Here is a 20,372-nt window from a genome sequence, read left to right on the forward strand (position 1 = left end):
CATCTACGTCAGGCCCTCAGGCTGTATGCCCACCAACCCCCATGCTCCCCACACCCCCACTCACAGAGGCAAACACACATCAGAGGCTGCACCCACTGTGACAGACACCCGACTTTTCAGGAACCCCTGCCTGCGGGGACCCGGGGACATCTGGTGGTGTGGTCTGAGGGAGACCGCAGGGGAAGCAGCTTTGCCCCTACCCAGGCTGGTCCCCGCTTCTCGGGCCAGGAAGTTCATCCTCTTCCTGGGCCGGGGGGGTGGAGGGTGGTCCCCAGACACCTGCCACTGGGCCGTGTCCATGTGGCTGATGCTCCGAAAGGGATGAGGCCTTTGGGAAACCCAGGAGAGATGGGACAGAGTGGCAGCCCCAGCTCAGAAGGAGGCTCTCCAGCTGGGAGGTGCTTCAGAGATGCCCGGCGGGGACCTTACAAGTGGGGAAACAGGCCATGCAGGAAGGTCCCGCCCTGGGTCACCCCAGAAAGGGAGAGGCAGAGGAGGCGGGAGCACATGGCAGAGAGGCAGTGAGGAAGGCAGGCCCGGCCCAATCCCTCTGGGCTTCGGTTCCCCTCCCATCACATGGGGATCACGCGGGCACCTTCCAGATCCAGCAGCCTGATCTGCTGGGAGCTTTGGAAGGCTCCAGGGAGCTCCAGGTGAAGTCCCCTTAGCTCCCTGGCTGCTGCGGGAGAAGAGGATGCAAATAGGAGGGGTCCCCAGGGACCTGGGTTAACCCCCCGCCGAGCTCATTTCTGGCCTCTTCTTCCTGTGGGGTTGGTTAAAAAATAGCTTCCTATCTGCCGGGGCTGGAGGGGGAGGGTCCATCTGGGGCTGTTAGGTACCCCCAGCCTGGCCTAGGGCAGAGACTTGCCTACTCCAGCCCCCCGAGGACCAGGCTTGGCAGCCTATGATGACGTGGCCCGTCTGACAAAGTTCTCTACCTTTGACTCAGCACTGAGTTATCACCACTGCTGGGCTCAGACAAGCCACATGCCCAGGAGGCTGTCCTCTGAGTCCCTGCTCTCCCATTTCACAGATGGAGAGGGTGAGGGCACACACCTGCACCGGGACAGAGGGCAGGATCTGGCCCACCTAGCTTGCAGACCAAAGTTCCCTCCTGGCTTCCCAGTTACGCTGGTACAGTGCCCCATTAGACAGCAGCTAGAAGGGGCAGCGGCACTGGGTCTTTGCAGCCCCAGATTACAAGGTTCACAGCTCTTTAGGGCAGAACCAGTGGTCTACAGGGGTGCAGCCTCTGGGGGGCGGGGCAGAAGTCAGCTTTATACCAAGTCAGGCCAACCGGAGCTGAACCCCAGATGCCCTGTTTCCTTGCTCTGTGACTTCTACAAGCCACTTAGTTCTTGGGCCCTCAGGGATCTCATCTGTAAGATGGGAGACAGTCATCCCAATCACTACGGAGAGTTGTAGGGGTGCACAGGGCCTGCTGCGTGGTGAATTCAGTCATTGAATTATTAACACGCGTGATATATACACAGGCCTGGGGTCGTGAGCACCCTCAGAGATGTCTCAGGCTGCTGCATTTAGAACCCAGTGTCTGAGATGGAAGTCATGAGCCTTAGACCATAACGTGGACAAGTGGCTGAGTACATGAGTATCTTCAGCCTGGATGGAACCAGAGAGGCCTTGGATGTAGATGGGGCCATTCTTCTGAGGAGGTCAAACGATCCCCAGGGTTTCCTGCCAGGGCCAGGGGTGGAGTGGGGCTGGGGAGCAGCGGGCAGGTGGTGTCGCGGGCACAACAGTGTCCACGTGGGCTTCCCAGTCCTAGAACGTCCTCCAAGGGAGGACCCAGGAACGCCCCCGAGGCATCCACACCGGGGTATTCCAGGCAGTGTCTTCTTCATAACTGAAATCTGGAAACACCCCAAAGGGCGGACCACGAGGGAGCACCTTGGTGGTCCAGCCAGAGGTGGGAGTCTGTCCACACTCAACCCCCACCATGCCCAGTCAGCACAGTCACATCACCCACAGTTGAGGAGAGGATTAATAACACGGGGAAATGCACACTGTAGGTTGGTGAGTTTCAAAACCGGGTTCAAAACATGGAATATAGGATCCCACCGTTAGAAAAGAAAAGAAAGAGGGAGGGAGAGAAGAAATTGAATCTATACATACAGTAAGAATACCAAAAGGCTGAAGACTAAAATATTAACAATTGTTCTGGGTGGCAGGATTATGGATGGTTTTAATTTTCTTGTGCATAATTTCATTATTTTCCAATTTTTCTTTAATGAGTATGCATTATCCTTCTAATTAGAAAAAAATGTGTTTTGTTTCCAGAGATGGGGGTGTAGGGGTTAGAGGTTGTTCTTCCCCTTTCATAGACTCTAAAACTGAGGCCCAGAGTGAGACAGATGTTCACTCATTCCCCTGTTCGTTCATTCAGTCATTCATTGGTCCTTAAATCCTTCCAGAAAGCCCACTAGAGGAAGGCTCAGTTCTAAGTTCCTGGGCAAAGAGCTGAAAGTACTCAGTTCTGGCCTCAGGGTGGTCACAGTCTGGGAGAGTAAAGGACACAAAAGCAAGTCCTTATAATGCATTCAGAGGAGGGGACAAGTCCTCCTGGGAGCATCAGAGACAGTCTCACAATGAAGGGGAATTAGGACCAGGCTTTGATGTATGAGCAAGGGTTCTGCAGTCAGAGAAAAGCGGGAAGCCACCCCTCACAAAGCACCATGGGCTATTAGAGAGAAAGCATCTGCTATGTGTGGGAAAGTGTATCAGGAGATAAAGCTAGAATGTTCTGTGAGGGAATTTAAGGGCCTTGAGTTGCTTGGCTCTGCAGGCTGTGTGACTGAGAAAGTTACTGAACCTCGGGGGCCTCAGTTTCCTCATCTGTAAAATGGGCTAATGACCTCATTGAGTTACTGCAAGAACTAAGTTAGCAATCATAAAGCACTCAGAATGGTATTTGGTATACAGGAATGGTCATGAAACTGTTTGCTTTTATGATTGGTTGTTATATACCCTGCATGCATTCTGGGAGCCAAAAGGATTTTTAAGCTAAAATTTAATGTTCGTTCATTCATTTATTTATTTCAGTCATTCAACAGAAACTTATTGAGATCCCAGTATGACCCTAAGCCTTTTTTTAATCACTGGGAGTAGAGTTACCAGACAAAATACAGGATACCCAAGTCAGCTGAATTTCAGATAAACAATGAATGATTGCACTTGCTGGGACAAGTTTATACTGAAAAAGTGTTTCTTGTTTATCTGAAATTCAATTTAACTGAGTATTCTGTATTTTTATTTGCTAAATCTGGCAAGTCTAACTGGGGATGTGGAACCAAATGGAAAAAGATTTGCTGTAACAAATCACCGCCAATGCAGTAGTTTAAAGCAACAGACATTTATTATCATACAAATCTGGGGGGTCAGAAAGCCTGCATGGGTTTCACTAAGAGTAAGGTGTTGGCAAGGTTGTGCTTCCTTCTGGGCTATGGGAGAATCCACTTCCTCATCTTGCCCAGCTGCTAAAAGCCATCTGCTTTCCTTGACTAGTGGCCCTTTCCTGTCTTCACAGCCAGCAATGCTGGGCCAGGTCTTTCTCGTGCCACCATCTCTCTGGTTCCCCAGCTTTCCAGATCACAGCTGCCACTGACTGTCCTCTTCTGCCTCCCTCTTCCACTTGTAGGGACTCCTGTGATGTATTGGGCCCATCAGATAATCTCCTTGTGTCAAAGTCCTAAACCTTCACCATATCTACAGAGCTCCTTTTGCCACATGAAGTAATGTATTCAGTTTTAGGGGCTGGCATATGGGCATCTTTGGGGGCCATTAATCTGCCTGCTGCTGGGGCTCCAAGAAGGCCTTTCACTGGGGTGTCAGGGACCTGACTGAGGAGGGGAGTTGAGCCATGTGGACTGAATGTAAAGACTTTCCAGGCAGAGAGAACAGCACGTGCAAGGGCACTGTGGTGGGGATATAACTGTGTGTTTGAGGACCAGCGAAAAGGCCAGTATGGCTGGAGTGGGATGAGGGAAGGGGAGAGTGGAAAGAGATGAGGACAGACAGATGGAAGGTGGGTGTGGTCATGAAGAACCCCACAGGGCTGACTGGAACGGCAGAATCAGTGATGCCCCTCTCCCCTCCCCGCCCTCATCTGCCCTCAACCCCCACCTCCAAGACCATCCTGATCTGCTAACACCCACTCATACCAAAGGCCAAACTGCCCTCCGAGGTACTGCAAGCTGAGAAGGAAAAGGGGTTCCAATGAATTAGACTTAAGGGTCTTCAAGGTCTTCCCAACCTAGGTATGCTCAGTTGCATCTCACTCTCCACGACCCCATCGACTGTACCCCACCAGGCTCCTCTGCCCATGGGATGTCCCAGGCAAGGATACTGGAATGGGTTGCTGTTTCCTCCTGCAGGGGATCTTCTCAACCCAGGGATCAAACCCTCATCTCCTGTGTCTCCTGCACTGGTAGGCAGATTCTTGACCACTTGCGCCACCTACCACTTGTGCCAACATAGATTCCTATGTTGACCGGCTGTGATTCCCACACTCTTAAGACCCTCTGATTCTAGGGATCTTATATTCCAGGACAAAAGCCTCATAACAGTGTGACCTTAGGCAGGTTACTGAACCCTGCTGAACCTCAGTCTCCCTGCCTGAAAGTGGGGGTGATCATAGAACCCAGCCCCCTGGGCAGAGGGATGATGCCTGGAGTTAAACTGTACCAAGTGCTCAGCACCGTGCCTGGCACAGAGTGAGCACTTAAAAGCTGTGCGTCCTGATGACAAAGATTCTGACATTCTTGGAGTCTCGGAGCCTGGAGTCCGAGACCCTGCCTCCAGGAGCCTGACACTGGCCAGCTGTGGAATTCCAAGTCTCCGGACCACCCCCCTACACACACACTGCCAGTGTGCCCCTAATGCCCTGGCCTCCTCCACGTGCTGGGTGGCAGGCCTACCCCACAACCACATGAGAGACCATTCCCCCAGGGTGTCCCCACACCTGGGAAAACCGGCAGCCTGCCCGGCGCTGGCCCCGCCCAGTGGCTGGAACACCGGGCAAGATCAATGGAGCCCGCCTGGGCTCCCAGGCCCGGCACCTTGTTCCAATCAGGGCCGGGCGCCTTCCGCTCGGGACCCCCGCCCGGGGTTGGGGGGCCCAGCACCACCCCTCCCGGGCCCTGTCCAGCTGCCCATGTTTCCAGCCCCGTGACCCCTGAGGAGCTGTGCCCAAGGCTGGACTCCACTCTGGCTGCTGCCTGCCTGGACTTGGAGGTTTTAGAACATGCTGGACGGTGGGGTCTGCCCCGAGGAGCACCAGACTGGGTATGGGCTTGAAGGAGTCCTGTACGAGCCCCTCCCAGCTCCAGCTCAGTTTCTTCAGCGGCAGGTTGGACTACTTAGATTCAGTCCCCATGTGCTTCTCAAGGCTACTGTGGGAGAAGCAAAAAGGGAGACACAAGATTTGGAGTCATGGACACTCCCGGTGCAGAAAAGGCAGGAGAAGGCAGATGGGAGCAGCAGCTTCCTGCCGCGCCGTGGGCCCTCACACAGGTTCCCCACTCCCTTCCTCCATCCTGAGTTCTTCAACCTCAGGTCTTGGCTCAGATGTCACCTCCTCCAAGAGACTTTCGCTGACAGCCACCCTGCCCTGTCTAGGGAATTAGTGACCCACCCACTAGGCTTCTCAGGGGGCGCTGGTGGTAAAGAATCCACCTGCCAAAGCAGGAGACGTAAGAGACGTGGGTTCAGTCCCTAGGTCGGGAAGATTCCCTGGAGGAGGGCATGGCAACCCACCCCGGTATTCGTGCCTGGAGAAATCCCATAGACAGAGGAGCCCGGCGGGCTACAGTTCATAAGGTCGCGCAGAGGCGGACAACACTGAATCGACTTAGCACGTACACACGAATTTTGCTGGCGTGTGTATGTATTCACTCCTTGTTTATCTTCCGTCTTCCCTGCTGGAATCAAAGCCATCAGGTCCATTGCTGGATCCTCAGCACCTAAAATAACTCCTGGCAAATAGTAGGCGCTCAAAAAACGTTTGTTGACTGAGTGAATCTATTGCCTCCTCCATCCATTTGCTTATTTCTCCTTTTCCTTTCCTTCTCTTTCCCGCACCAAATGCAGGGCTCCCCTGTATGACTGGGAACATTCTCCCCTATGCTCCTGGGATAGACCAGGTTCTGTGAGCTGAGGACTTTCAGACCATCAAGCTCCCCCGCCCACTCGGTTAGTCTGAACTTTAGAGACGGAGCAGGAGGAGGACCCAGCCCCACCCAGGTTCTGAGCACATTCTAGGATCCCCTTTCAGAAGCTCACTCAGGGGCGCCCCGAAAGTCACAAGTGATGAACATCACCTTCTCGCCAGCGACAAATTCACGCCAACAGCAAACGACAAAGAGTGCCCAGTGTCTGAGCCTGTGGCGCAGACATGCCAGGTGGGAATTCATGAGCTTGCTCTGGTCTCTGTTTGGCGCTGCCCTTATCCTCAGCCCCGCCCCAAGGGCCACAGGCCTGCTAGGCGAGGAGGGGCAGAACACTGCTCGCCACACGTTCCTGGTGTCACTCTGGGCTTCCCAGGTGGCTCAGTGGTAAACAACCTGCCTGCAGTGCTGGAGACGCAGGAGACATGGGTTCGATCCCTGGGTCAGGAAGATCCCCTGGAGGGGGGAATGGCTACCCACTCCAGTATTCTTGCCTGGAGAATCCCATGGACAGAGGAGCCTGGTGGGCTGCAGTCCATGGGGTCACACAGAGCCGGACACGACTGAGCGACTGAGCAGGCAGGCACAGCATCACCCTGGCATCACCCCGTTCATCTACCCCTGCTGGCCTTTGGTTCCTGGGGGTCATCTGTGGAACCTGGGCCACAGCTCTGTCTTGTGTCCATGGTATCTGTCCTCTCTGTAGGCCAGGCAGGGCAGCTCAGGTTGCCAAGGTTCAAAAGCTCAGCTCTGACCTTCACCCAGGGTGTGAACTGGAGCCAGTTATTAACCTTTCTGTGCCTGTTTTCCTAGTGGTATAATGGAAGTAATAATAAGGTTACCCACTGCAAGGAGATCCAACCAGTCCATTCTGAAGGAGATCAGTCCTCGGTGTTCTTTGGAAGGAATGATGCTAAAGCTGAAACTCCAGTACTTTGGCCACCTCATGTGAAGAGTTGACGCATTGAAAGACTCTGATGCTGGGAGGGATTAGGGGCAGGAGGAGAAGGGGATGACAGAGGATGAGATGGCTGGATGGCATCCCCGAGTCGATGGACACGAGTCTGAGTGAACTCTGGAAGTTGGTGATGGACAGCGAGGCCTGGCGTGCTGCAATTCATGGGGTCGCAAAGAGTCGGACACGACTGAGCGACTGAACTGAACTGAGCTGAACACACAAGGTGGGCTTCCTAGGTGGCGCTAGTGGTAAAGAATCTGCCTGCCAACGCAGAAGACATAGAGGCCCGGGTTCAATCCCTGGGTCGGGAAGATCCCCTGGAGGAGCGCATGGCAACCACTCCAGTATTCTTGCCTGGAGAATCCCGCGGACAGAGGAGCCGAGTGGGCTACAGTCCATGGGGTCGCAAAGAGTCTGACACGACTGGAGCAACTTAGCCCCCGTGCATGCAACACATGAGGTGGTCATGAGGATAAATGACATGATACATGTAAAGTGTGAACAGCGTTAGTTATTGTAAAAGAGGGGCCTGGCCCCTGGGATGAGGCTGCTGCATACAGCAATGCACGATTTCAGCATCAGTAGACCTTGGTCCAAATCCCAGCTCCACCCCTTCCTAACCGGCTCCATTCAATGCACTTCAGTCCCTCACCTGTAAAGAATGCCCAATGACAGGTACCCGGAGGGCTACTGGTAAGGTCTAATGAGCTCGGTAGGGACCGTGCTTAGCAGGGGCTAGATACACTGAAATTCTCAGCATGGTGGGGTTGTCATGATGAGGATGGCGTAAGGCCACCAGATGATTCAGCTGAGTGAGCTGGTGGACAGGACAACTTGGTTGAAACAGTGATTTCGCCGAGAATAAACATGTCCCAATTTTGATGCACCATGGGCAATTCTGCAACTCTATGCAAATTTAAGCATTTTTGTCTATTCTTTTTTCAGAAGTTTCAGGGAGGAAGAGCTTTTTAAATATTTTTTATCTTTTGCTGTTCTTTACTGCATAATATAGTAACAGGGGGTATATATAAATATTATTTAAGTTATAATAATAAAATAGAGACCCATAAACCTACCGCTCATCTTTTTAAAAACCCCACCAAGTGGACCTTAGGGCTCCCACCAACACCCCCTCCCCAATCACATCCCTCCTTCTCCTTCCCTGCTGCCAAGGTCAGATGGAGGACCCACTCTCCTGGTCTTTGCGTTAACCATCATCTTGTTTATATGCTTTTTGCTTTCGATGTCATTTTCCATTTATGTGGAGATACTTTGGAATAAACTGAAAGGCAGAAGTAAAGGATGTGAGCCGTTGAGCTACTAAAGTTTACTTGTGGGGAAACCATGGAAGATGGTCAGCCTGTGTGCTCAGTCATGTCTGACTCTTTGCAACCCCTGCTGGACTGTAGCCAGCCAGGCTCATCTGCCCATGGAATGTTTCAGGCGATAATATTGGAGCAGGTTGCCATTTCCTCCTCTAGGGATCTTCCCAACCCAGGGATCAAGCCTGTATCTTTTGCATCTCCTGCACTAGCAGGCAATTTCTTTACCACTGTGCCACCTGAGAAGATGGTCAATTCTCCCCATTTTATAGATGAGGAGACTGAGGCTAAGGTCACACATTAGCAGGTAAAAATGCCAAGGTGAGAACTCAGAGTTGGTAGGCACTGTGTCACTAACTGTCAGGTCACACATGAAACTTTGGTTTCATCCTCTTGTTTGTTCAATAAGTGCTTACTATGAGCCAATCTAGGCTGGACACTGGCACATGGTCCAGCTTCCAGTCCCATCCAACAATTGTATTCCCACTACAATATCCTGACCTCAACTTGAATACCTCCCACAATGGGGAACTCTCTACCTCCCGAGGAAAATCTCATTCTGGGAAGGAGGTTAGCAGATACTGGGGATGTGTCTGAAAGCTCTGGGCTCACAAACCACCTAGAGAGTCAATGCCCCTAGACTAAGAACAAATAGAAACTTCCATAGCCAGACCTCAACTCCTCCCAGTGCCTCAGAGTTGGGTCCAGCTGCCTGTGTAACCTTGAACAAGTCCCTGACCTTGCCTGGGCTTCAGTGCTCCCAGTTGCAGATTAATATGGAATTCTAGAACATTGAAAATGGACAGTCCTCCTGGGGATTAAGCGTGTGCCAATGCATTTCTCTCCCTGATGGGGTTTGTTGGAGGCCCAGAGAGGGAATGAACTTGCCTGGGAACACCAGCAAGGAATAAGTGGCTAGAGCCAGGTCATAAGTCATGACCACAGTTAGGCTCCATTCAGCCCCAACTTTCTGATTCATGGAGGACTGGTTTGAGTTTATCAAGGTGCAAGGCACAACTGCTTCCCCAATCGATGAGGACAGCAGAGGAAACCTGGAACATGAAAGAGTGGAGGAGGTCAGTCACAAAGAAGGACTTTCAGATGTTTAGAAGGGAAAGCTGGGGCTAGGGCTCCCACTACATCCCAGGCCAGACTTAAGGCAATGACCCACATAGAAGACCTAATAAATTTAAAAGTGGAACAAACAGCTATAAAACTGGGACACCCCCCCCCCCCCCCCCGCCCCACCAAGTCCTATGGGTCTAGGCGCAGGCCCACTGCTACCCAGCCTGGGAGAGAGTGCTCCACTCCCCACTGACTGGGTATGACCATGAGTCCCTTCACTGGTCTGGCCTCAGTTATCCCTTCTGTTTTGGGAGAATAAAAAAACCTGCCCATATGCAACACCGTCCCCACTGGGCATGGTGAACATAAAGGACTGCAGAATGGGGAGCGGTTCAGACACTGGCTTTGGTGTCAGAGGGACCTGATTCCCAGTCTAGGATTCCTAGCTGCATGGAAACCTCTCTGAGCCTCAGTTTTCCACATGTGCCGAAATCAGAAAGTTGTTCTGAAGTTCATCTCAGACAATGTAGGTGCTCAGAAAACACTCTCCCTAGGCCTGGACCCATGCAAGGGGCCAGGGGACCTGTGGCAATTGGCTAATGGGAGGACCTGTTGCGCAGGACCGGTCATATCGTTGCAAAATGAAAATACAGGCCCCTTGTTCAAAAAGTAATGAAGAAATGTCAAGGCAGGGATGGCAGAGCAGAAGCCAAGGGTAAGGTTTGGGCGACTGCACGGCTCATGGGCCCGGGAAGCTGGCCCCGTCTGTGGGGACATCTGGCATGGCTCAGACTCGGTTCAGGTTGAGGGGCTGAGGCCCTGACACCCTGGCTTCCACCAGCAAGCGGAGGGCCACCCCCTCTCCCCGGGGCTGCAGCTGGGATCACGACCACTGGGCCCGGCCACGCTCGGTGGCTGTCGGAGGCGGCATGAAAGACCAACTGTTCTCCACCTCATCCTACCCCGTTTTTATCTCATGCCATGCATACAGCACATAGCTGATTTCTTTCCGCACAGAGCTGCGCTTTTTTTTTTTTTTTTCTTTTCCAAGGGCGACGCTGGAAAGCCATGTGGCTTTTATTGCTGGCAGGAATGTCTGAGGCGTTCCTCCACCACCACATGAAATGGAGCCGTAATCTTCATCTGCGTAAGGCCAAAGCCCCCGGTCTCCTCAGAGCCATCGGCCTCTGAGATTAATTAAGGCTTCACAAGGACTGACAGTCATTAGAACCTTTTTGGGGAGGTGGAAAATCCCTAATGGGACTGGCTGGGCCCAGGAGCCACTGGGTGGGCAGGGAGGCAGGGGGCGGCGAGGAGAGCCTGCCATGGAGGGGAAACTACCCTAGACCAGAGTCACTGGGCAGCGGTGAGAGGGGGTCCAAGGCTCTGCCCTTGGCCTAGGCTGTGACCTTGAGTGAGACCCTTCCCCTCCCAAGGCCTTGGTTCCACCCCTTGATAAACGGGAGATTTGGATATGCTATCTCAGAACCCTGTGGAGTCTGACATTATAAAATCCTGAATCCTGCCCACAGTTTTCATGCCAGGATTCTAATTCTATTCCATGACTGTAACTTCAAGCATCTGATTCTGGTCCATGAGAACAGAGTGTGGTAGTCAGGAACGTGGGCTCTGCAGCCAGTCTGCCTGGTTGGAATCTGAGCGCCACAGTTTCCCAGCTGTGTGTCCTTGGGCAACTTACTTAGCCTCTCTGTCTTTGGTTTTCTCACCTGTAAAAGGGGGTGATAACTGCACCTCTCCCATAAAAGTACTGGGAGGCACGGATGAACTTAACTGCCGTCAGTAATGATGAATAATGCTCAGAAATGTAATCGTGTGGTTGCAATCCTATCCCCCAAATTGGTTTGGCATACCGATTTCTTGGAATCCCATTCTTGCCACCTGCTTAAGGTTTGGAGACATGTTGAACCTGGAAACTCTCCTATCTTTCTTCTACTCTGCAAGAGGAAACAGCCACTCAGAGAGCCCTTTCCCTCCATGACTGCCAGAGCTGAAGCCCTACGCTGGGACTAGGGGAAGACTATGCTCTTCCCGGAAGCCCACTTGGGCTGCAAGATACTGGGCTCTCCTCTGCCCCCAACAGAAGAGTCCTCTGATTTGATGGGTGCAATAGAGGGTCGTTTGGCACCCACCCATTGCATGGATGGAGGAAGGGCCTGTGACCAGCCAGCGGAGGGGAGACAGAGCCTAGCTCTGCACCAAGAAGTCGTGTTAGAAGAAGGGTCTTTGAAGGACTTCCCTGCAGTCTAGTGGTTAGGACTTGGCAGTGGCCTCGGGTTCGATCCCTGGTCAGGGAACTAAGATCTCACAAAAACAACAACAAAGAAGGGCCCTCAAGACCTTCTTGTTTGAACCTCTCAGGTTCTGAGACCCAGAGGAAATAAGTTATTTACTGTCTGAACCTCAACTTCCCCGTCTGTAAAATGGAGAAGACAAAATCTCAACCCTGCAGAAGCATCATGAGGGTTAGTGATAACTGAGGTAGCACCCCCAGCACATGGCAGGAGACTAATCAATTAGGGTAATTATTCATCACAGACCAAAGAGCTCTGCCAGAATTATTTCTGCTTTATAGATGACCATGGGCTTCCCTGGTGGGAAGTTCAGCACTAAAAAATCTGCCTGCCCGTGCAAGAAACAGGGGTTTGATCCCCAGGTCGGGAAGATCCCCTGGAGGAGGGCATGGCAACCCACTCCAGTATTCCTGCCTGGAAAATCCCACGGACAGAGGAACCTGGCGGGCTACAGTACATGGGGGTTGCAAAGAGTCGGACACAACTGAGCGATTAAACAACAGCAACAGGTAACCAAAGAGAGCAACAAGGAGGGCGGCAGGAAGACCAGATCCAGGGGCAGGAGCCGGAGCCAGAACACACTTCCCTGGCCACTGATGGGGCCACCTCCTCTCCTCTGGCCAGGCTTGTGCTGAGACCAACACCCTGCCCTCCTTCCACCCTCTCCCTTTTGGAATCTGGGCATCCAGATGCCATGGGCATCCCTGCAGGGAAGCATGGCATTTCTCCTGGAGCAAGGGGTCAAAACCACTTGGGAGGTGGGGGTGGGGTGGGGTGCAGTGTGGTCTTGGCCCAGGGTTCCACCTGCGGGGTTCCAGCAGGGTGGGTGGAAGTCAGGCCACCCCACTTTGGGGGCCACGCTGTGCTGCCCCCAGCCTTGCCGAGTCTCTCTTCTTCTTCTTTGGTGACACGGGTTAAGTCTCTCCCCATTCTGGACCTCCATCGTTCCTATCTGTAAACTGGGAACTATAGCTGAATCAGCCTCCTCGCAGGTGGGTTGGTTCCGAGGTGAAAGGAGAGCGGGCAGTGGGTGGGCCTCAGTGGACAACTCCCGCAGCCCCTTGCCTGAGCCCAAAGGATCTGCTCATTTCCCAGTCCACAGCTATTTAACAGCTGTCATTGCCTCTAGCCCTCCCACCCTTTTGCAGTTAATGGTATTGAGGTCTTTCAGTATCCATCCGTATGCAGGCTCTTCCCATTTCTTCATTTAACCAGTGCAAGGTCGGAGGGGTGAGGCAAGCAATGTACACAACCATTTGGGGTGCCTCCTCCCCAAATTTTGAGTCAGATTGAACTTTTAATCTGATCTGGTCCTCTTTAGCCCAGAAAACCTTGGGCAATGTTCCTTTTCATTTAAACTTGCGTTGACACCTACCACACACAATTGAGGGTTGAAAGACCACTTCAAGCCCAAACAGTGCCGGTACGTGGGAACACCTCAGCTAACATGGCTGTTACTGCTTTTCCTGCTTTACCATCCAGCTTTACCATCCAGGGGACCAAGGTTCAGAGAGGCGCAGGCCCTGCGCAAAAGTCCAACCAGCCAAGCAGAGCCTCTAGCTGTGTCCCACACGCCGTCTTCTCCCCAGCTCCCTCCCCCTCCTCTCGGAGTCCGGCCCTTTCCAAAAGAAAACAGTCTACAATTTGAGAGGACACCTGTCTTCCTCCTCCAGTCCTTGAAGCAGGAGCCTTCCTGAAAGGCTGCCCAGGGCGGGTGGCCTCAGAGCTGGATTCTCTAGGGTGAAGGCTCCCTGCCCTGAGGGCGACAACCCTTCAGCCACGCTATTGTCTTTCATGGCCCTTTCTCACTAATTATATATGTATATTTTATCATATAAATATTAATATTCCCTGGTGGCTCAGACAGTAAAGAATCCACCTGCGATGAGGGAGACCTGGGTTCAGTCCCTAGGTTGGGAAGATCCCCTGGAGGAGGGCGTGGCAACCCACTTCAGTATTCTCGCTGGGAGAATCCCCACGGACACAGGAGCCTGGTGGCTCCAGTCCATGGGGTCGCAAAGATTTGGACATGACTGAGAGACTAAACACACAAACATTTTAATATATAATACATATGTATCATATACGGGGCCTTCCCTGGTGGCTCAGTGGTAAAGAATCCGCCTGCAATGCAAGAGCTGTGGGTTCGATCCTTGGGTCGGAAAGATCCCCTGGAACAGGAAATGGCAACCTACTCCAGTGTTCCTGCCTGAGAAACCCCATGGACAGAGGAACCTGGCAGGCTACAGTTCATGGGGTCGCAAGAGTCGGACACGACTGAGCTACCTCCACCACCATATAGCATATATATTAATAATAAAACTTACATATGTGTAAATGTGTATATCTGAAATAAGGATGCAGACAAGCCCGAGTTTAATTAGCAGCATTTGCTTTCTTATTCTTGCACATAGAACAACTGATGGTATATCTGATATGGTGAAGCACAATACCCCTCTCCTTCAAGGTGTGGAACCATCAGAACAACCTCCGTTCACAGTAGAGGAGACTGAGGCAAAGCGAGGGACAGGAATGTTCCTCCTGGAGTTCCAGGGCACAAGGCATGAAACAGGTTTCCTCATAGGTCCCTCTGGAGTCGGGGTGTGGAAGCCAGGCTGGGAGAAATCATTAGCTTCTAGCTGACTGTCCTCTGTGTTATTCACTGGATGAGGGCTCCTTCGAGAGGCTCCAGGGAATAAAGGGAACAACCACCTCCCGGGGAGGGAGAGAGGGCTAAGGGAAGTTTCAAGTTAGGAAAGTGTCTGCCTGGGGGGAGGTAGGGAGCGGGACCAGTGGGTTTCCCGAAGGAGCGTCTGAGAGCCCAGGGGAAGGTGAGTCCTCAAGATCAAGGCAGGGTAGTCCTCTGGTGGTGGCTGAAAACCCTCCTGCAAGCTGCCTCTGCCTGGAGGCAGGTCACAGACAGTCCTTAGCTCCCCAAGGGACCCCACCACCACCTCCAGGAGAACCATCCGGGACAGGACCGCCACGGACCAGGCTCTGACTCGGGCAAGCTTTAAATGTGAGGACTGGATATTTCACAAACGGAAAATGTGAGGCCCAGAGAGAGGAAGGGACTTGCCAAAGTCCCTGGACAACGGGTGATCAGGACTTATTTTTGAGCATAACAGTACCAGCTCGAATGGATGGAGCACCACCTACGTGCCAGACGTGTGCCAAACACTTTAATGCACGATTCTAAGAGACCACTGTTATTACTCCCACTTCACAGAAGAAACAGATGAGGCTCGGAGAGTTTTAAGCAATTTACCCCAGATCACGGTAGGTGATGGAAAAACTCAGGCAGGGGAACCACAGACCCAAGCTCCTTCCACAGCCAGTGGACCTCTTAGAAGAAGGTTTTCCAGAGCATCTATGTCCACTACCTGCCACAGACAGGGGATCCTCACCCCTCCTCAGGCACCGTGACTCCCTGGAAATCACTCGCTCTCAGAAGCTCTCTGGTGGGAGGGGAGACACGTGCAGACACCTCACTACCAGGAATGCAGCTGAAGCGCCCTCCTAAGCACCCTCTAGCAGCAGGAGCGCGGCGCCCAACACGGGATCATTCTGACTCCCTCCCCCTGGCGGAAGGAGTGTCTCCCAGAACCCAGGTTCTGCAAGGTCCCAGGCTGTGTTTCTCTTTACCCAGCTCTGGGCCAAGGTAGGTCCAGACCTCCTGGCTTCCTCTCCCTGTTGCAGACAACCTGGCATGCCCTTAGATGGGGGCTATTCGAGAGTGGCTGTCGATGGGTCCCAGAGAAGAAGGGATCCCTGTCCACACAAGATGGGGAAGGGAGAGATATCTGTGGGCCCCGGGGGGGGGGGGGGAAGCAGATTTCCAATCGAAACTGTCTTTTGAAAATGGGGAGAGACGGGGTGGGAAGAGGAGAGAGAGGTGTGATGCTAGGTCTGTCCGTCTGGGGTGGGGACAAAAACGGGTTGGTCTTAGGTTGAAATTGGGACCGAGCTGGTCTATTTCTCTGTGTGTGCTCCTCCCCCCGGGTTCCCCAGAACAGGACAAGACTGCGCACATCTACCAGAGAGAACGTTCTGCAGGGGGTCAGAGGGTGCTGGACCCTCTGGGGTCTGAGATAAGGCACAGAACGTCCACGTCCATGGGGGGCGGGGAGGGCAGCCTTCGATCTACCACAAAGCCACTGGTTTGTCCGATATGTGGCCGCACAGATGGTGAGGAATTGGGCGGGAGGGTGGCTTGTAGTAGCTGGCCGGTGGCGCCTGGTGCACATCTGTGCCCAGAACCTCAGCGGCTGGCAGAGTGCAAGCGTCAACTAGCGGTGGGTCCCGGGACTGCTCCTTGCCCCGCGGCCCCGGCGACCTCAGGCTGGGGACCCAAGTGTCTACAAACCCAGGTTCCCTGGTTCTGGCACCCACTGGCAGCAAGCGCTTTTCTCTTTGGCTGGAGCCGTGCGGGCACTTGTGGCCAGGTGCCAGGACCCACAGGAGTCCTATCCTCAGGAAACCCATTTGTAAACCGGCCATAGGACGGACGAGAGGGAGAAATCAGGCGGAGAGACCAGGAAGGGCACTGCTGCAAACCAAAACCACTCAACAAATCGAATTTACAAACCCCAGACGCAGCAGGTCCTGACCCCCAAAACCGCTCTGGGGCAGGACAGAGTCACCCGCCCTTCCTGGCCCCAGGCCCTACCTGGACAAGACAAGGCGGGCCTTTGCAGCGGGAAGCTCCCAGAGGTCGGACGCCCCAAGGCCCCTGTACCTCACTTTCCTCCAGGTCTGCAGCCAGTGCCAGCACTCCCGAGAGCGTGCAGGCCCCTCCTGGCGATCTGCAACTCCGACGTGCAGGCTCTATAAAAAGGTCCAGCGAGGGACCTTCATTGTCCCCGGTCTCTAAATGGTCTGAGGGGCCTGGTGTGAGGCTCTGACAGGGCTGGGGACCACCTCTCCAGGTGGTCGAGGTTGGGTCAGGGCCCGGTCCATCCGAGACCCCATACAGGGCTTGATTTCGTTTGGCAAAGACTAAGCAGCCCGCGATGGGTCAGATCCAGGGCGAGATCTTGCTGCCGCCATCGGATCCTATGCTTCTCCGCTCCCGAGGTTTGGAATCCGTCGTTTTGCACCTGTCCAAGGCCGGGAACAACGAATATCCAACCCGATCTCCGAAACGGCGGGCAGATTCTGCACGCGTTCGTTTCCCAGACTCCAGGGGGTCCATCTGGGGCGATAATCCAGAGCGAATGGGGCTTGATCTTTCCAGTCCTCCTCCTCTGTGTAGCCTGTCCCTAGGCCCGCTATCCCGGCGTTAAGAGGCTGGAGAGGGGATCGTTTGCCTGTTTTGCCTCCGGGAGCGGATGGGCCACGCGGTCGGGAGAGGGGAGAAGGGGAGAATGAGCCCGGCAGGCAAGCAGAAAGAGCTGTCTACGTTCCTGCCGCAGGGCCAGAGCGCACTGCCTGGGAAGACGTGGGCGTGGACCTGCGTGGGCCAGTTTGCATCCACCGGGTGGATGAAAATTCCCTGCTTTGGAAGCCGGGGCCCTTATCCTTTGCAGCCTTTCCCGCGCGTTCTCTGCACGGTTTCTTTCTCATCACGAACTCTGGTCCTCTCCTACTAAGCAGGACGGCGTTTACATGCCCGCGGGGGGGTTGGGGCTTGGGGGTTGGGGGAGCGATGGGGGAGTGGAAACGCTCGCGTTTTTCAGGCACCGTCGTGTTTTTCAAAGAGCCATAGGCCGACGACGCAGCGAGGCCTGCGCGATCCTGAAAGTCATTTTTGGAGGGGAGAGCGGAGAGGAATGGTGTTACTTGCCCCCACGCCGATGCGGGCACGGAGGGGACACCCTTCTCTCTCGCCCCGGGCAGGGAGGAAAGTTGCGCAGGGCTCGGTGCTGCAGAGGCCTCTGGCTGGTGAGCGTCATCTCGTGTGCGGTCATCTCGTCTGGGGTCAAAATAATTTGCGGGACAGGTAGGGGCAGGGAAAAGGAACTCTGGGGCCGCTACCCGCTTGGTGTTACCGGCCGTGAGGGCCCCCCGCCCCGTGCAGTCCCTATCTGGGGGGTGGGGGGTGCAAGCTTCACAGGCCGAAAGCAGCTGGAGCTGGGGAGGCCTGGCTGCCGGCGGCCGGGAAGGGCACCCGAAGAAGCTGGAGGTGGGGGTGGGGGGGTGGCGGCTGGAAGGACTAGACGTTTTAAACAAATTCTCAGCCTCGGCTCCAGCTCCCCAGAACTCTGGAGGAGCCCAGGGCTGTCGCGCAGGGAGTCGGGGGACCCAGCCCGGACCCCAGGCGCCCTCCCCGGGCGGAGCCTTCCGCCCCTCCCCGTTGGGCGGCCTTCGGCGGCCCCCGTTCCTCCCCGGCGAGCGCAGCCGAGGTGCCCGCGATGGGGGCTCCCATTGGCTGCGCGACGCGTCGCTCGGGCCGGCCCCGCCCTCGCGGGCCCCCGGGGGTACTAACCCCGCGCGAGCCGAGGCGGCGGCGGCGCGGCCGCTCGGTTCTCGAGGATTTTGTTCTGGGGCTGCGGCCGCCCAGTTGGTGGGGCGGCCGCGAGCGGGCTGCGGGCGGCGGGCTCCGCCGCAGCCTGAGCGAGGCCGCTGGGACCGCCGCGAGGAGCCGCCGCACGCGGGCCGCGCTACACGCCCAAGATGCGGGACTAGCGGGCCGGGCCAGCGGCGCGGCCGTCGGGGGGGCGGTGAGGCCTCGCGGCGGGCGTCTCCGGACGCCGCCCCCCGCCACCCCACTCCACCCACCCCACCCCACCCTACGCCCCGGCGCCCTGAGGCCCCAGCCCGGCCGCTTCTGCTTTCCCGCTTCTCGCAGCGGCAGCAGCAGCGGCGGCGGCGGAGGAGAGGCGCCCGCGCCGGCCGCCCCCGGGGGAGCCGAGCCGCCGCCGCCGCCCGCCCGGCGCCCTGACGGCCGCTGTTATGCGTATTCCTGTAGACCCGAGCACCAGCCGCCGCTTCACACCTCCCTCCACGGCCTTCCCCTGCGGCGGCGGCGGCGGCGGCGGCGGCAAGATGGGCGAGAACAGCGGCGCGCTGACCGCGCAGGCGGCCGTGGGCCCCGGCGGGCGCGCCCGACCCGAGGTGCGCTCGATGGTGGACGTGCTGGCGGACCACGCGGGCGAGCTCGTGCGCACAGACAGCCCCAACTTCCTCTGCTCCGTACTGCCCTCGCACTGGCGTTGCAACAAGACGCTGCCCGTCGCCTTCAAGGTGAGTGCGGGGGAGGCCCCCCACCCCGGGGCGGGAGGACACCGGCCAGGCGGCTCCGGGCGTCTCCGCTGCAGGAGCCAAAGCCCCGGAAAAGGGAGGGGAAGGGAGGCGCCCGAGGGACCCCCGCGGTGAGAGCCCAGCCGCCGGGCCCCCCGGAGCTTTTCTGCGCTCCACCCGGGGACTTGGGCATACACTCTAGAATGCACCCGGCACGGGTAACTTTTTAAGGGCTTTGCCACCTTCGGTCTTGGGGTGGTGGAGAAGAGGGGCCCTGCAGAGAGACCGTTGATGCGGAAACGAGCAGATGGGGTTTCGCTCTTCCCCAGCCGGATCCCTCGGATACAGCCCTGCGGGCAGCGAGCGGGGCAGAGAGGAGCCCTGGGATCCGGGCGAGGACCCCGGAGGCGGGGTGCGGAGGGTGGGAGAGGGCCTACCCTCCCCTGCCCGCACCCCTCCTCCTGCACGGCTCTCAGAAAACACTTCCTGCTCACACCGTCAACCCCTGGCTTCTGAAATTTCACACCAGGAGGCTCCAGGCTGGGATGGGGGGCCCTGAACCCTAAACGATTGCTGGCCGGGATCCCGAATGTCAGACCGAGATTGGGGCGGGGGGTGCGCTCCCACCCCTGGCAGCCCCTGGTAGCCATCCCGAGGAGCTTTTTTCTCTTCGCTGGGGAGTAGGCGACTGTTTCATTTTCATTTTTTTTTAAGGGGGCAGCGAGATGAAACGAAAACGCCTTGGTTTTCCCCTAAACCTCTCACAGCTGCCGTGAGAAAGGGCAACGCAGGAAGGGCCATCGGCTGGGGGTGGCGGGTGCCCGAGGTGGCTGCAAACAGCGGCTCCTGGAAGCCGAGGCCGTCGTCGGTCCCATTAAGACGGCTCCAAATTGGAAAAAGGGATGAGTGGCTCTTTGAGGTCTCCCGGGTGACATCTTAAAATACCAGTGGGGAAAATCTCCCGGGGAGGAGGGGGAGGGGGGGCCCGTGTGACTTTAATCCTCAGAACGGAGGTTTTACTGTCACTTGGAGCTTAAAAGGAATCTTTGAAATTAAAAGAAGACAGGATGTTGACAGGAAATCTGGCCTTTTTAATCAGACCCCAAACATTTTCTCCTTGAAATTTTTACCATCTGGATCCCTAGTCCCTGCACGCGGTGGCCACGTTTAAATGGCTGTGACTGCCTTTGCAGTCTGATTTCCTTTGCAAAAGGCATCTGCCTCTCCACGCTCCTTGGGGCTGCGGGTGGGGAAAACTGTATTAGGGGGACATCGTCACCTTCATTTTGCAATTCCCCAGCAGGTGCATCCTCCTACTATCAGAAGCCCCTCTCTCATTTTAAAGGGGGGT

At 55.5% G+C, this 20,372-nt stretch overlaps 1 protein-coding gene across 1 annotated transcript in view; it reads left to right on the forward strand.

Moving 5' to 3' along the window:
• Positions 1-20,372, forward strand: part of RUNX3 (RUNX family transcription factor 3) — a 63,890-nt gene that overhangs the window by 15,843 nt on the left and 27,675 nt on the right. Inside the window, exon 3 of the mRNA XM_052635659.1 lies at positions 18,750-19,024. Within this exon, the coding sequence (XP_052491619.1) occupies positions 18,750-19,024 (275 nt within the window). The remainder of the gene's footprint in view (positions 1-18,749; positions 19,025-20,372) is intronic.

This window comes from Budorcas taxicolor, chromosome 2 (assembly GCF_023091745.1).
Source record: "Budorcas taxicolor isolate Tak-1 chromosome 2, Takin1.1, whole genome shotgun sequence".
NCBI classification, from domain to species: Eukaryota; Metazoa; Chordata; class Mammalia; order Artiodactyla; family Bovidae; genus Budorcas; species Budorcas taxicolor.